At 45.5% G+C, this 16846-nt stretch overlaps 1 protein-coding gene across 5 annotated transcripts in view; it reads left to right on the top strand.

Annotated features, from left to right (window-relative positions):
- The window catches only part of BPTF (bromodomain PHD finger transcription factor), a 313494-nt gene extending 301113 nt beyond the window's left edge, over positions 1-12381 (top strand). For 4 of the 5 annotated variants that reach the window (XM_063960818.1, XM_063960817.1, XM_063960819.1 and 1 more), the window contains 2 exons: positions 20-206; positions 11816-12381. In XM_063960818.1, the coding sequence (XP_063816888.1) occupies positions 20-206; positions 11816-11849 (221 nt within the window). In that variant the 3' untranslated portion in view covers positions 11850-12381. Of the gene's footprint in view, positions 1-19; positions 207-11171 lie in introns of all 5 variants that reach the window. The other variant, XM_063960816.1, reaches the window with a different exon arrangement.
- The last annotated feature ends 4465 nt before the right edge of the window (positions 12382-16846 follow it).

Below are 16846 nucleotides of genomic sequence, written 5' to 3'. Positions count from 1 at the left end.
TGATTCTTCTTTTTTGCAGATCTGTCCACCATGGAGGAAAGAATACGAACCCGATACTACAAGAAGCTGACTGAGTTTGTTGCTGACATGACCAAAATATTTGATAACTGTCGTTATTATAACCCCAGTGAGTCCACTTTTTGTCAGAGTGCTGAGATTCTAGAGACCTTTTTTGTACAGAAATTGAAAGCATTCAAGGCCAGCAGGTGAGTGACGGTCTTTTGTGTTAACATTGACTTCATAGTCATATAACGCTGTATAGAATTTTACCATGGTCCAATGTACATTTAAGTATTTAGTGTATATATAAATGTACAGTTAAGTCCTCATACATTTTGCCTCCATATGCCACGCAGCAGGAGCTGCCTGGCATGAAATAACTGGAAGGTCCCGTGCTTCTCTGTTAGTCATTGGGTGTATTTTTTGGTAAAATGTATCTTATTCGCATCACCATACGAATAAGACACACAAGCAGACTCTGCTGATTATAATGAAAAGCGGCATCCCTATATTCTGTGTGCAACTGCGGTTGTATCTGCATACGAAATGGTACGTTACAGTTTCTAGGAAAACACTGTAGCGTAGCATTTCGTATGCAGATAGAGCTGCGGTTGCACACAATATAGGCATGCTGCATATCATTGTGCGTCCTATTTGCATAATTTTGTGAATAAAATGCATTTTAATGGAAAAAGAATCCAAAAAAATATATTTGGCGCTACAGAGTCACGGCATGGCATGTCTAGAAGGACTGTTTAACATTCAGGGAGGCTAGATGTAAGTGGACACATCTGTATACTAACCTCTTGAAATCTCTATATATGCGTCATGTACAGTGAAGTCAAAGTAAATAATTTGGGAATTTTTATGTTCTGTCTGTATATAAAGATGTTTCTGTTGCAGCCATGGTTGTCCCCAGTGATTCTTCTATTCCTTCACCTAATAGGAAATGGCAATGCTTCTACTTATATTGAAGGGAGGACACGTTGGGTCTCTTCTGTTCCCTCCGTTCCATACAAATGACTGATATTAATAAAATATAGTACTTTTATCTTAAGTATAGTATACAGCACACTTGAATAGAAAGTCTTCCTGAAAAGACATGTAATATTGTGGAACTTAAAATATACTTTCTCTATCATCCACTAGGGGACACTGGAGATCTAGACAGCAGGGGTGTGAAGGATGCAGACCGGAGGTAGCATAATGTATTTATAAAAAATAAAAAAAAATGTATGCACAGCTGGCTCCTCCCCCTTCACACACCCCTTCTCGCTCACCCCCCTTTACACACCCCTTCTCGCTCACCCCCCTTTCTCCCTCATCATTCTTGGAGGTAGAAGCACAGGAAAGAAGCTCTTGCTCCATAAGAGGTTTTTCTTTCTAAATATTTCAGTGGGCCTATCCAACCTGACTGAAAGGAGGGTGAAGGCTTCCACAAAAATACTTTTCAGTATATCTGAGACAGATCCCGGTGGAAGGGATCAGCATCTCACTCAGAAGATCTACCAACAGTGAGTAGCTGGGACAGATGACCGAGGGAAAGACAGTTTAGATCTAGATCATAGATTTTCTCTGACGTCCTAGTGGATGCTGGGAACTCCGTAAGGACCATGGGGAAAAGACCGGCTCCGCAGGAGACTGGGCACTCTATAAGAAAGATTTGGTACTATCTGGTGTGCACTGGCTCCTCCCTCTATGCCCCTCCTCCAGACCTCAGTTAGATTTCTGTGCCCGGCCCGAGCTGGTTGCACACTAGGGGCTCTCCTGAGCTTCTAGAAAGAAAGTTTAAATTAGGTTTTTTATTTTACAGTGAGACCTGCTGGCAACAGGCTCACTGCATCGAGGGACTAAGGGGAGAAGAAGCGAACCTACCTGCTTGCAGCTAGCTTGGGCTTCTTAGGCTACTGGACTCCATTAGCTCCAGAGGGATCGACCGCAGGACCCGTCCTTGGTGTTCGTTCCCGGAGCCGCGCCGCCGTCCCCCTTACAGAGCCAGAAGCATGAAGATGGTCCGGAAAATCGGCGGCAGAAGACTTCAGTCTTCACCAAGGTAGCGCACAGCACTGCAGCTGTGCGCCATTGCTCCTCATACACACTTCACACTCCGGTCACTGAGGGTGCAGGGCGCTGGGGGGCGCCCTGAGCAGCAATAAAAACACCTTGGCTGGCAAAATAACCACAATATATAGCCCCAGAGGCTATATATGTGGTAATTACCCCTGCCAGAATACAGAAAAAAGCGGGAGAAAAGTCCGCCGAAAAAGGGGCGGAGCCATCTCCCTCAGCACACTGGCGCCATTTTCTCTTCACAGTGTAGCTGGAAGACAGCTCCCCAGGCTCTCCCCTGTAGTTTTCAGGCTCAAAGGGTTAAAAAGAGAGGGGGGGCACTAAATTTAGGCGCAATATTGTTTATACAAGCAGCTATTGGGGAAAATTCACTCAGTGATAGTGTTTATCCCTACATTATATAGCGCTCTGGTGTGTGCTGGCATACTCTCTCTCTGTCTCCCCAAAGGGCTGTGTGGGGTCCTGTCCTCAGTCAGAGCATTCCCTGTGTGTGTGCGGTGTGTCGGTACGGCTGTGTCGACATGTTTGATGAGGAGGCTTATGTGGAGGCGGAGCAGATGCCGATAAATGGGATGTCGCCCCCTGTGGGCCGACACCAGAGTGGATGGATAGGTGGAAGGTATTAACCGACAGTGTCAACTCCTTACATAAAAGGCTGGATGACGTAACAGCTATGGGACAGCCGGCTTCTCAGCCCGCGCCTGCCCAGGCGTCTCAAAGGCCACCAGGGGCTTAAAAACGCCCGCTCCCTCAGATGGCAGACACAGATGTCGACACGGAGTCTGACTCCAGTGTCGACGAGGTTGAGACATATACACAATCCACTAGGAACATCCGTTACATGATCCCGGCAATAAAAAATGTGTTACACATTTCTGACATTAACCCAAGTACCACTAAAAAAAAAAAAAATAAAAAAAAAAAAAAGGGTTTTATGTGTGGGGAGAAAAAGCAGGCAGTGTTTTGTTCCCCCATCAAATGAGTGAATGAAGTGTGAAAAAGCGTGGGTTCCCCCGATAAGAAACTGGTAATTTCTAAAAAGTTACTGATGGCGTACCCTTTCCCGCCAGAGGATAAGTTACGCTGGGAGATATCCCCTAGGGTGGATAAGTCGCTCACACGTTTGTCAAAAAAGGTGGCACTGCCGTCTTAGGATACGGCCACTTTGAAGGTACCTGCTGATAAATAGCAGGAGGCTATCCTGAAGTCTGTATTTACACACTCAGGTACTAGACTAAGACCTGCAGATAGTGCTGCTGCAGCGTGGTCTGTAACCCTTTCAAACAGGGATACTATTTTGCGAACATAAGACGTCGTCTTATATATGAGGGATGCACAGAGGGATATTTTGCCGGCTGGCATCCAGAATTAATGCAATGTCCATTCTGTCAGGAGGGTATTAGAGACCCGACACTGGACAGGTGATGCTGACTTTAAAAAGGCACATAGAGCCTTATAAGGGTGAGGAATTGTTTGGGGATGGTCTCTGGGACCTCGTATCCACAGCAACAGCTGGGATGAATTTTTTTTACCTCCGGTTTCCTCACAGCCTAAGAAAAGCACTGTATTATCAGGTACAGTCCTTTCGGCTTCAGAAAAGCAAGCGGGTCAAAGGCGCTTCCTTTCGGCACAGAGACGAGGGAAGAGGAAAAAAGCTGCACCAGTCAGCCAGTTCCCAGAATCAAAATTCTTCCCCCGCTTCCTCTGAGTCCACCGCATGACGCGGGGGCTCCACAGGCGTAGCCAGGTACGGTGGGGGGCCGCCTCAAAAATTTCAGCGATCAGTGGGCTCGCTCACAGGTGGATCCCTGGATCTTTCAAGTAGTATCTCAGGGGGTACAAGCTGGAATTCGAGGCGTCTCCCCCCCCCCCCCCCCCCCCCTCCCCCCCCTCCCGCCGTTTCCTCAAATCTGCCTTGCCGACAACTCCCTCAGGCAGGGAGGCTGTGCTAGAGGCAATTCACAAGCTGTATTCCCAGCAGGTGATAGTCAAGGTGCCCCTACTTCAACAAGGACGGGGTTACTATTCCACACTGGTTGTGGTACCGAAACCGGACGGTTCGGTGAGACCCATTTGAAATCCTTGAACACATACATAAAAAAATTCAAGTTCAAGATGGAATCGCTCAGGGCGGTTATTGCAAGCCTGGAGGAGGGGGATTACATGGTATCCCTGGACATCAAGGATGCTTACCTACATGTCCCCATTTACCATCCTCACCAGGAGTACCTCAGATTTGTGGTACAGGATTGCCATTACCAATTCCAAACACTGCCGTTTGGACTGTCCACGGCACCGAGGGTCTTTACCAAGGTAATGGCAGAAATGATGATACTCCTTCGAAAAAAGGGAGTTTTAATTATCCCGTACTTGGACGATCTCCTTATAAAGGCGAGGTCCAAGGAGCAGTTGTTGGTCGGAGTAGCACTATCTCGGGAAGTGCTACAACAGCACGGATGGATTCTATACATTCCAAAGTCACAGCTGGTTCCTACCACACGCCTACTGTTCCTGGGGATGGTTCTGGACACAGAACAGAAAAAAGTGTTTCTCCTGCAGGAGAAAGCCAAGGAGCTGTCATCTCTAGTCAGAGACCTCCTGAAACCAAAACAGGTATCGGTGCATCACTGCACACGAGTCCTGGGAAAAATGGTAGCTTCTTACGAAGCAAAATTCCATTCGGCAGGTTCCATACAAGAACCTTTTAGTGGGACCTCTTGGACAAGTGGTCGGGATCGCATCTTCAGATGCATCGGCTGATAACCCTGTCTCCAAGGACCAGGGTATCTCTACTGTGGTGGCTGCAGAGTGCTCATCTTCCAGAGGGCCGCAGATTCGGCATACAGGACTGGGTCCTGGTAACCACGGATGCCAGCCTTCGAGGCTGGGGGGAGTCACACAGGGAAGAAATTTCCAAGGACTTTGGTCAAGTCAGGAGTCGTCCCTACACATAAATATTCTGGAACTGAGGGCCATTTACAATGCCCTAAGTCTGGCAAGGCCTCTGCTTCAAAACCAGCCGGTACTGATCCAATCAGACAACATCACGGCAGTCGCCCATGTAAACCGACAGGGCGGCACAAGAAGCAGGATGGCGATGGCAGAAGCCACAAGGATTCTCCGATGGGCGGAAAATCACGTCTTAGCACTGTCAGCAGTGTTCATTCCGGGAGTGGACAACTGGGTAGCAGACTTCCTCAGCAGACACGACCGACACCCGGGAGAGTGGGGACTTCATCCAGAAGTCTTCCAACTGTTGGAAAACCGTTGGGAAAGGCCACAGGTGGACATGATGGCGTCCCGCCTAAACAAAAAACTAGATATTGCGCCAGGTCAAGGGACCCTCAGGCAATAGCGGTGGACGCTCTTGTGACACCGTGGGTGTACCAGTCGGTTTATGTATTCCCTCCTCTGCCTCTCATACCAAAGGTACTGAGAATAATAAGAAAACGAGGAGTAAGAACGATACTCGTGGTTCCGGATGGGCCAAGAAGAGCTTGGTACCCAGAACTTACAGAAATAATATCAGAGACCCATGGCCTCTACCGCTCAGACAGGATCTGCTACAGCAGGGGCCCTGTCTGTTCCAAGACTTACCGCGGCTGCGTTGGACGGCATGGCGGTTGAATTCCGGATCCTAAAGCAAAAGGGCATTCCGGAGGAAGTCATTCCTACGCTGATAAAAGCCAGGAAAGAAGTAACCGCAAACCATTATCACCGTATTTGGCGAAAATATGTTGCGTGGTGTGAGGCCAGGAAGGCCCCAACAGAGGAATTTCAGCTGGGTCGTTTTCTGCACTTCCTACAGTCGGGAGTGACTATGGGCCTAAAATTGGGTTCCATTAAGGTCCAGTTTTCGGCTCTGTCGATTTTCTTCCAGAAAGAACGGACTTCACTGCCTGAAGTTCAGACTTTTGTAAAGGGAGTGCTACATATTCAGCCCCCTTTTGTGCCTCCTATGGCACCGTGGGATCTCAACGTGGTGTTGAGTTTCCTGAAATCACATTGGTTTGAGCCACTTAAAACTGTGGATCTGAAATATCTCACGTGGAAAGTGGTCATGTTATTGGCCTTGGCTTCGGCCAGGCGTGTGTCAGTATTGGCGGCTTTGTCATGTAAAAGCCCTTATCTGATTTTCCATATGGATAGGGCAGAATTGAGGACTCGTCCCCAGTTTCTCCCTAAGGTGGTATCAGCTTTTCACTTGAACCAACTTATTGTAGTGCCTGCGGCTACTAGGGACTTGGAAGATTCCAAGTTACTGGACGTAGTCAGGGCCTTAAAAAATTATATTTCCAGGACGTCTGGAGTCAGGAAAACTGACTCGCTTTTTATCCTGTAGGCACCCAACAAAATAGGTGCTCCTGCTTCTAAGCAGACTATTGCTCGCTGAATTTGTAGCACAATTCAGCTGGAGCATTCTGCGGCTGGATTGCCGCATCCTAAATCAGTGAAAGCCCATTCCACGAGGAAGGTGGGCTCATCTTGGGCAGCTGCCCGAGGGGTCTCGGCTTTACAACTTTGCCGAGCTGCAACTTGGTCAGGGGCAAACACGTTTGCTAAATTCTACAAATTTGATACCCTGGCTGAGGAGGACCTTGAGTTCTCTCATTCGGTGCTGCAGAGTCATCCGCACTCTCTCGCCCGTTTGGGAGCTTTGGTATAATCCCTATGGTCCTTACGGAGTTCCCAGCATCCACTAGGACGTCAGAGAAAATAAGATTTTACTCACCGGTAAATCTATTTCTCGTAGTCCGTAGTGGATGCTGGGCGCCCATCCCAAGTGCGGATTGTCTGCAATACTTGTATATAGTTATTGCCTAACTAAAGGGTTATTGTTGAGCCATCTGTTGAGAGGCTCTGTTATATTTCATACTGTTAACTGGGTATAGTATCACGAGTTATACGGTGTGATTGGTGTGGCTGGTATGAGTCTTACCCGGGATTCAAAATCCTTCCTTATTGTGTCAGCTCTTCCGGGCACAGTATCCTAACTGAGGTCTGGAGGAGGGGCATAGAGGGAGGAGCCAGTGCACACCAGATAGTACCAAATCTTTCTTAGATTGCCCAGTCTCCTGCGGAGCCCGTCTATTCCCCATGGTCCTTACGGAGTTCCCAGCATCCACTACGGACTACGAGAAATAGATTTACCGGTGAGTAAAATCTTATTTTCTAACCCGACCTCACAGTCAGTTCTTTACAACAGGTCTACCTCGGTGTCCTCAAAGAGCGAGGGCATTAAACACGGCTATTCAAAAGTTACTTCTGACGGAAGTAATTATGCCAGTTCCTGTTTCTCACAGAGGAACAGGCTTTTATTAAAATCTTTTTGTAGTACCGAAACCAGATGGTTCAGTCAGACCAATCCTCAATTTAAAAGTGTTAAATCAATTCCTGGCAGTTTACAGATTCAAGATTGAATCGATACAGTCCGTCATTGCAAGCCTGGAGCAGCAGGAATTCATGGTGTCGATGGACATAAAGGATGCGTACTTCCATGTCCAAATTTGCGGCTTGCAGTGGACAAGAATTATTACCAATTCAGAGCTCTATTGTTCGGCCTACTATCGGACCCGAGAATCTTCACAAAGATTATGGCAGTCATGGTAGCAAGATTGAGATCGTTAGGGATAACGATAATACCGTATCTGGACGACCTTCTTATCAAGGCTCCATCTCAGGATCATTTGATCTGGGATGCTCAGATCGCTCATCAGTTTCTGATTTGACACTGCTAGATTGTGAACTTTACAAAATCCAATTTGCATCTGACACAGAGAATTCAATTTCTGTGTCTCATCTTGGATACTATCCAATTGAGAGTGTTACTTCCAGAAGACAACATTCGAGACCTTAAGGAAATGGTAAGACAGGTTCTACAGAACCAGACGGTCTCTCTACATCCTAGTATACGGCTCTAGGAAAGATGGTAGCGTCTTTCGAAGCGATCTAATATGGCAGGCCTGCGTTTACTCCTTCACTGAAGGATTCGTTTGATGCCTCAGGCCAGGTCATCGTTGATTTGGTGGTCGGTCCACAGGAACCTAGCAGCGAGAAGGAGGTTTGGAATCTGGGATTGGAAAATGGTCACTGTATGCGCGAGCAGCCTACCAATAAATGTACTGAAACTAAGACATTTACAATGCACTTCTTCAGGCAGTAGACCTAGTACGAGCTCAGCATGTGAGAGTGCAGTTGGACAATTTGACTGCAGCAGCATACGTAAACCGTCAGGGAGGAACAAAAAGCCGCATGGCCTTAAAGGAGACTACAAGGATTCTGTCTTGGACAGAAAAGCACAACATAATCCTGTTGGCAGTCTTCATTCCAGGTGTGGACATTTGGGAGGCAAATAATCTCAGCCGTCAGGATATGCATCCAGGGGAGTGGAGTCTACACCCCATGGTCTTCGATGCAGTGATAAGACGGTGGGGATTACCGTGGATAGATCTAATGGCCTCTAGGATCAACCATCAGCTGCCGGGATGTCTCGGCCCTTTCAATCCTTTTCCAGCAACATCTGGCATCCTTGCAGGAGGTACAGACATTTTTACAGGGTGTGTTGAGAATATAACCACCTTTTCATTTCCTCACGACCCCGTGGGATCTAAATTGGGTGCTAGAATTTTTGAGATCTGACCTTTTCGAGTCTTTGGAAAGGGCAGATCTAAAATGTGTGTGCTGGAAAACAGTCTTGCTTCTTGCTTTAGCGTCTGCAAGAAGGGTCTCTGAATTGGCGACCCTGTCATGTAAAAGTCCCTTCCTAGTTTTTCATGAAGACAGGGCGGAGCTCCGTACGAAGGCGGAGTTTTTACCTAAGGTGGTTTCTGGTTTTCACATTAACCAGCTGATTGTGGTCCCCTCCTTCCACGGATTGTCAGAGGGGGACCCTGTCGTTGGATGTGGTCAGAGCCTTATGGGTCTACGTACGGGCTCTATTAGGAAGTCTGACCCTTTGTTTGTACTGTATGATGACCCCAGGAGTGGTTGGCCAGCTCCAAAACAAACCTTGGTTAGATGGATAAGGCTAACCATCAAACAGGCATATATTTCAAGCGGTAAGAGAGTTTCGTTTTGGGTGGGTGCTCATACCACCAGATCAGTGGGAGCTTCGTGGGCTGCAGCTAGAGGAGCTTCCACTGTCCACCTTTGCAGAGCTGCTCACACATTCACTCATTTTTACAAACTTGTTACTTTTTCATCTAGAGATTCAAATTTTGGCCGTTTGGTTCTCCAGGCTTCGGACAGCACTCCCACCCATGGGAGTATCTTTGGGACGTCCCAAGCTGTCTAGATCTCCAGTGTGCCCTAGTGGATGATAGAGAAAAGAGGATTTTGGTACTTACCGATAAATCCATGTCTCTGAATCTACTCGGGGACACTGGACGCCCACCTCGGTGCTGTCAGCCTGCGTGTTCCTGTTAAATTAGTTCAAATATGTTGGTTAATGTGTTGGTAGTTCTTGGTTGCTGTTTGACGGTGTGGTATGGTTAGTTCCTTCCCGTATGGCTTTGATCTTTCATGTTCCCTCTTCTCTCCGTCAAATTTTAAACCGGAGGGATGGGGGGGGGGGGGGGGGGGGGCATGAAGGGGAAGGAGCCAGCTGTGCATCATTTTTTTATTTTTTATTAATACATTGTGCTACCTCCGGTCTCCATCCTTCACACCCCAGCTGTCTAGATCTCCAGTGTCCCCGAGTGGATTCAGAGAAATGGTTTTATCAGTAAGTACCAAAATCCTCTATCTGACTGCTTTTTTTAAAGGGGGGGGTTTAACAGGCTCAGTCAACACAAGGGAAGCCTGCCTGTATACTATTTTTATATAACTATATTTCTCCATTAATTACTTTATATGGTAACAGCTTTAAGAAATGTTAAGGCACCCATACATCAGCAGTCACAAAAAAAACAATCTGCAGATTTGAGATTTTTTTCCCCAGATTTAAATATTCCCCAGTCTGCGTCCATACATTACAGATATTTTTCAGTGAATTGCAGATAATTTTCAGCACATACAGATCTGGCAATCTTGAAAAGCTCATCAGTTTAGTAGAATACTTGAGGATTGAGGTTAAAAAGAACCCTTGACTAGGTACAGTAGTTTTAGGCAAGATAATTATGTGAATAGAAAAGATTATTAAGTGAGTGACTGCTATGCACGTAAATTTGTTTATATAACTACAGGCTCCTACTTTGTTATTTACAGTTGAAGGGGGAGCCTTAAAAAATATCAAATGGGTTTATAAAGCGTTCTCCCCAGGATCAATTTAACCACTTAACTGACTAATTTATTTGCCCAAAAAACGCTCAGAAGTTGTCTGAGTTTTTTATGTGAATTAGGTGTAGAACATGTAACCAAAATTATTTTATTTAAAAAAAAAAAAAACCTTTTTTGGGGGGATATTTGTAAAGAAAACCCAATAACTTTTTCAAACATTGGTCTGGTACATCGGAAACATGGCAACTTTAATTTTCACAGCAGCTGAGCCACCAGTTACACACTGGGGTAGCCAAAGGGGTTATTTAAAATTTCTCCAGCAGCTGCTATTGTCTGCAGCCGCCATGCTGTGGGTCCTGCTGTGCTGACTGATCAGCTGTGATGCTGTGTATCTTGACTGGTTGCATCCTGTTCAACCAGATCAGATAAGGCACTTTTTCCTTTTGTTTTTGTTTTGTTTTTTTAAATCCTGCCACTCGGCACTATTTTGTTCCAGGTTTCTGACTGCTAGAGTCAGCGTTGCTTTGCGCTTACATTACTGTGTCAGGCACAGTAACAGAGATTCCTCCCCGTCGTTACATTATTGCACTACCTGGCTTCTACTTAAAGCCACCTGGCTGGCAACATTTTCTGGGGAGAACACAGACATGATCATATTTTCTCCTGCATTGGTGTCCCTTTTATCAATCATATTGTCTGTACCATTTGTAAAGGTGGTTCTTGCCCATTCACCTTTCATTTTTGTCCATGAGCAGATTCCAGAGTGCCTACTGTGTAGTTACTGTATCCTGTACATCGAACTGTCAGTGAGGCATCTTCCTGTTGGTTATGGAGTGTGACAGTGTGCTCATCTCATCGCATGCTCTGTCTCTCTTCTCTTGCAGATTGTGAGTCTTGTAGCCCATACAGCTGGATGTTGGATATTGTCTCCATCAGTTTGTTTTTATTTTTCGGCATTGTGTGAAAGACAAACCCGTCGTGTTACCCCTGCCATCTCTCCAACACTGCACCACTGGACACTTCATTTACAACAATTACCATGTATACTGTGCTGAGGACATGGGAAAAAGTGCCTGGATCTGTATTTAAATGTATAAACCCACTGTGGTTTCTGACTACAGACATGCACCAATCATTGTAACATAGTATATATATTGTACATATATTGTATAATTTTCCTGACATCATTTGTGAATATCCCATAAGCCACTCAAGTTGATGACGTGTAGACTATTTTCATCATGTCTGTATGTATGTTTGTTTTTTCCTTCCCTATTTTCCAAATAACTTGATCGCCAAATCTTTGTTGATCACCTCATGTCGACTTCTGGGTGGGTAGCTGGGTTGGATTGTTTACAATTGTTGGATAATTATGGCAGGTCTCAATTTACAGATCATTACATGTTTCATCCAACCCTAGTGTCCCCACCATTGTTTTATGAAATAGACATTTATTTTGCTCAGCTGAAAGTGGATGATTAGACATTTGTACCTCTGTATAAATCCTGACGTTTTCTGTACTGTACAGGTCTCATAACAACAAGCTGCAGTCAGCCTGTTAAATGGAACGAGCAACGAACCCGCTCACTCCCTCTTGTGAACTTGGCTTGTTAGCCAACAGAGCTCAAGATACTTTATATATTGCACCTCGGTCAAATAGGATTCTTGGCTTAATTTGTCCAAAGGACAAAGGAGATAAAGAAAATGGGGTAAGCAGGCGGCTCTCACCTACTTATTTGCTCCGGTTTAAATCAATCTATCCTTGCGGCAAAGCAGGAAAAGATCGGCTGACGTTAGGGGCAGTGGATAAAGCGATGCAGTGGACCCCGCTCCATGTGTCCGGTCGCATGTTCTTCAATGAAGAAGCTGGTTTAAAGTTCACACAGATAACTTTTTGACTGTATTTATTTATTGTTCAGAGACACTTTTTTATTGCTACCTTCGTTTGTCGACTAATTATTTTTTCTTATTAAAAAAGAAAAAAAATTTCTAAAATGAAAGAGTGGGAAAAAGGCAAATTGGACCGTATCCATTTAATTTGTCCTGTATTTTAACACAATTCCTATAATTAAAAAATGAAACTAAGAAGTACAAGTCTTTTCTTTCTATGAAAGGAGATGCTACCTGTATATTTGTGCACACTCAAATCTGGTTATTCAGCTGCATTTTCTGTTCATGTTGAGGGGTAAAAAAAAAAAACCTCTCGAAGAAAACAAAACAAAAAGGCCGATGACTACAGACTGTTTGCGAATGAAGAAACCAGACTGCCCTGCGCTCCAGCTGCCAGGTGGGATTCTCTTCAGGATATCTTCTTTGTACACATTTTGTACACATTTGTCAAGTAGAATTTTTTTCTTTTGTATGTAAAACTCAAAATATGGCTGTATATGAAATAATAAATGGAGGTGAGATTCTCATAGTGACCTGAGGTACGTGCAAGTAACTGATTGTTTTAATGTACACTCACAATTTTTAAAATGATTTGCATATTATGTGTACCACATATTACAGAAAATTTTATTTTATACATCTGTTTGTAGTGCAGTTTTCATTTCCTGCCCATTGACACATTTCACATTTTATTTAGACAAATCTTTTTTTGAATCAGGGCGACCTAAAGTATGTTTTTACGCTACACCTTTTCCAGAAGTTTTTACAGAGATAATCAACAAAAAATATTAAATTAAGTGAATTTTGTTAAACTGTTATCCTTGGTTTAGTTATGTGGTGGTGGACAGGGTTTTATTTGTTCGCATATTTTAGGACTGGCAGCCACCAGTACTTGTTTTGCCTATCCCATTAACCATAAATAATTAGTTTTTGTGGTCTTCTGATGCTGCACCGGGTGCGGGCTCCTGACAGCTCCCAGTGCATCGCTGACCTCCCCCTCCCTGGTCACATGATTGCTGCCGGGTTCAGGGGAAGAGAGGGCTGTGGCGCTGCTCCAGCTTCCCTGCCGGGGGCCTGCGGTACCCTCAGTGCATACCAAGCCTGCTGCTGCAGCAGTGGGCAAGGGACACTGCAGCTCACGCCGGCTTCTCTGGGATGAAACCAAATCCCTGGAAACAGTCCTGTTTTCAAGCGAATACGGGGCTGTTCCTCACGAAAAACACACTTCACTGAACCTGTGTTTTTTCGGGAGAGGGCATTTTTTTATTTTTTTTATTTACAGGTGATCTATTATGATAGCCTGTAAAAAAAAAAAAAATTGGTGTAACATTGGGAAAAATCGGAAAAAACATCAGTTTCTCGCACTCGATGTGATGTTTGTACAGGGCTAATTGGATATCCCCCCTAAAGGTGCATACACACGGTGCGATGTATTCTTGCGATTTTGACTATATAGTCAAAATTGCAAGAAAAGTTAGCACATATTGCACTTTGTGGCCTGCGATATAGATGCGCCGCCCCACAGGATCGGTATCGCAAGAAAAAATAGACTGTGCAGGCAAGGCAATTTTGACTATATTATTTACAATCTAATTTCTAGTATAGTCAAAATCGCACATAGTCAAAATTGCAAGTAAATGTAACCAATATCAGTGGTTCTGGGCTCCGGGACGTTCAAGGGAAATCGCATAGTCAAAATTGGCACTTAGTCAAAATCTCACCGTGTGTATGCACCTTCAGAATAATGATTTGAAGCAAGTAGTGTTCCTAAGCACAACGTTACTCAAAGGTTCATTATTTTTAGCTCTAGATTCTGCAGGCTCAAGGTGTGTCAAGGACATGCTCTGATTCAGAGTGTAAAACATAAAATCCTTTCATTCCAAGTACTGATGTGGTGGTATACCCTGTGCCATATTAAGTCTGCATTATAGATGTACTGATATCTAGCATGAACCTGGCTCCGATATCTGCAACTAGAAATCAAACAGGATATGTTAAAATCTGTTGTCACCAAATGAGAAAATTTGTATACAGTTAGGTCCATATATATTTGGACACTGACAAAATTTTGATCATTTTATTTGTTTACCAAAACATATTTAGGTTAGTTATATAGTGAATATGGTTCTCTGTTTTCATTTGAGTGCATTCACATCCAAATTGGATGAAGGGTTTAGGAATTGCAACTACATATGTAGCCTCCTCTTTTTCAAGGGGGCAAAAGTATTTGGACAATTGACTCAAAGCTGTTTCATGGCCAGGTATGGGCTATTCCTGTTATTTATTTTTCATCCACTAGGGGTCACTGGAGAACTCTTGGGATATGGACGGCTTTAGCAGAACAAGGCACTGAATATTGAAATTTAGTAACTATCCTCCCCTCCATATTCCCAGAGTACCTCAGTGTTTTTTCTGTGCTCACAGCAGTGACAAGCACGAGTGCTAGCTCTGCAGCACATATACTTATTTTATTTTTTATTTTTTCTCTGACGTCCTAGTGGATGCTGGGACTCCGTCAGGACCATGCTGGGACTCCGTCAGGACCATGGGGAATAGCGGCTCCGCAGGAGACAGGGCACAAAATTTAAAAGTTTGACCACTAGGTGGTGTGTACTGGCTCCTCCCCCTATGACCCTCCTCCAAGCCTCAGTTAGGTTTTTGTGCCCGTCCGAGCAGGGTGCAATCTAGGTGGCTCTCCTAAAGAGCTGCTTAGAAAAAGTTTGTTAGGTTTTTTATTTTCAGTGAGTCCTGCTGGCAACAGGCTCACTGCAACGAGGGACTTAGGGGAGAAGAAGTGAACTCACCTGCGTGCAGGATGGATTTGCTTCTTAGGCTACTGGACACTAGCTCCAGAGGGACGATCACAGGTACAGCCTGGATGGGTCACCGGAGCCGCGCCGCCGACCCCCTTGCAGATGCCGAATAGAGAAGAGGTCCAGAAACCGGCGGCAGAAGATGTCTCAGTCTTCATGAGGTAGCGCACAGCACTGCAGCTGTGCGCCATTGCTCCGCACACTTCACACCAGCGGTCACTGAGGGTGCAGGGCGCTGGGGGGGGGGCGCCCTGGGCAGCAATGTAATATACCTATTCTGGCTAAAATATATCACATATAGCCCCTGGGGCTATATGGATGTATTTAACCCCTGCCAGGTTCCAAAATAACCGGGAGAAGAAGCCCGCCGAAAAGGGGGCGGGGCCTATTCTCCTCAGCACACAGCACCATTTTCCTGCCCAGCTCCGCTGCGAGGAAGGCTCCCAGGACTCTCCCCTGCACTGCACTACAGAAACAGGGTAAAAACAGAGAGGGGGGGCACTTATTGGCGATATTTATAATATTTGAGCTGCTATAAAGGGAACACACTTATTAAGGTTGTCCCTATATATATTTATAGCGCTTGGGTGTGTGCTGGCAAACTCTCCCTCTGTCTCCCCAAAGGGCTAGTGGGGTCCTGTCTTCTATCAGAGCATTCCCTGTGTGTCTGCTGTGTGTCTGCTGTGTGTCGGTACGTGTGTGTCGACATGTATGAGGACGATGTTGGCGTGGAGGCGGAGCAATTGCCTGTAATGGTGATGTCACCCCCTAGGGAGTCGACACCAGAATGGATGGCTTTGTTTATGGAATTACGGGATAGTGTCAGCACGCTACAAAAGTCGGTTGACGACATGAGACAGCCGGCAAACCAGTTAGTACCTGTCCAGGCGTCTCAGACACCGTCAGGGGCTGTAAAACGCCCTTTACCTCAGTCGGTCGACACAGACCCAGACACTGACACTGAATCCAGTGTCGACGGTGAAGAAACAAACGTATTTTCCAGTAGGGCCACACGTTATATGATCACGGCAATGAAGGAGGCTTTGCATATCTCTGATACTGCAAGTACCACAAAAAGGGGTATTATGTGGGGTGTGAAAAAACTACCGATAGTTTTTCCTGAATCAGAGGAACTGAATGAAGTGTGTGATGAAGCGTGGGTTACCCCAGATAGAAAACTGCTAATTTCAAAGATGTTATTGGCATTATACCCTTTCCCGCCAGAGGTTAGGGCGCGCTGGGAAACACCTCCTAGGGTGGATAAGGCGCTCACACGCTTACCAAAGCAAGTGGCATTACCGTCTCCTGATACGGCCGCCCTCAAGGATCCAGCTGATAGGAGGCTGGAGAATACATTAAAAAGTATATACACACATACGGGTGTTATACTGAGACCAGCAATCGCCTCAGCCTGGATGTGCAGTGCTGGCGTGGCTTGGTCGGAGTCACTGTCTGAAAATATTGATACCCTGGATAGGGACAGTATTTTACTGACTATAGAGCAGTTAAAGGATGCATTTCTTTATATGCGAGATGCACAGAGAGATATTTGCACTCTGGCATCAAGAGTAAGTGCGATGTCCATATCTGCCAGAAGAAGTTTATGGACGCGCCAGTGGTCAGGTGATGCGGATTCCAAACGACATATGGAAGTATTGCCGTATAAGGGGGAGGAATTATTTGGGGTCGGTCTATCGGATCTGGTGGCCACGGCAACGGCCGGAAAATCCACCTTTTTACCCCAGGTCACCTCCCAGCAGAAAAAGCCGCAGGCTTTTCAGCCGCAGTCCTTTCGTTCCTATAAGAACAAACGAGCAAAAGGACATTCCTATTTGCCCCGAGGCAAAGGAAAGGGT

The sequence above is a fragment of the Pseudophryne corroboree genome, chromosome 3 (assembly GCF_028390025.1).
Source record: "Pseudophryne corroboree isolate aPseCor3 chromosome 3, aPseCor3.hap2, whole genome shotgun sequence".
NCBI lineage: Eukaryota > Metazoa > Chordata > Amphibia > Anura > Myobatrachidae > Pseudophryne > Pseudophryne corroboree.
The sequence above is the reverse complement of the archived record's forward strand: the minus strand, read 5'-3'. Positions and strand labels throughout refer to the sequence as shown.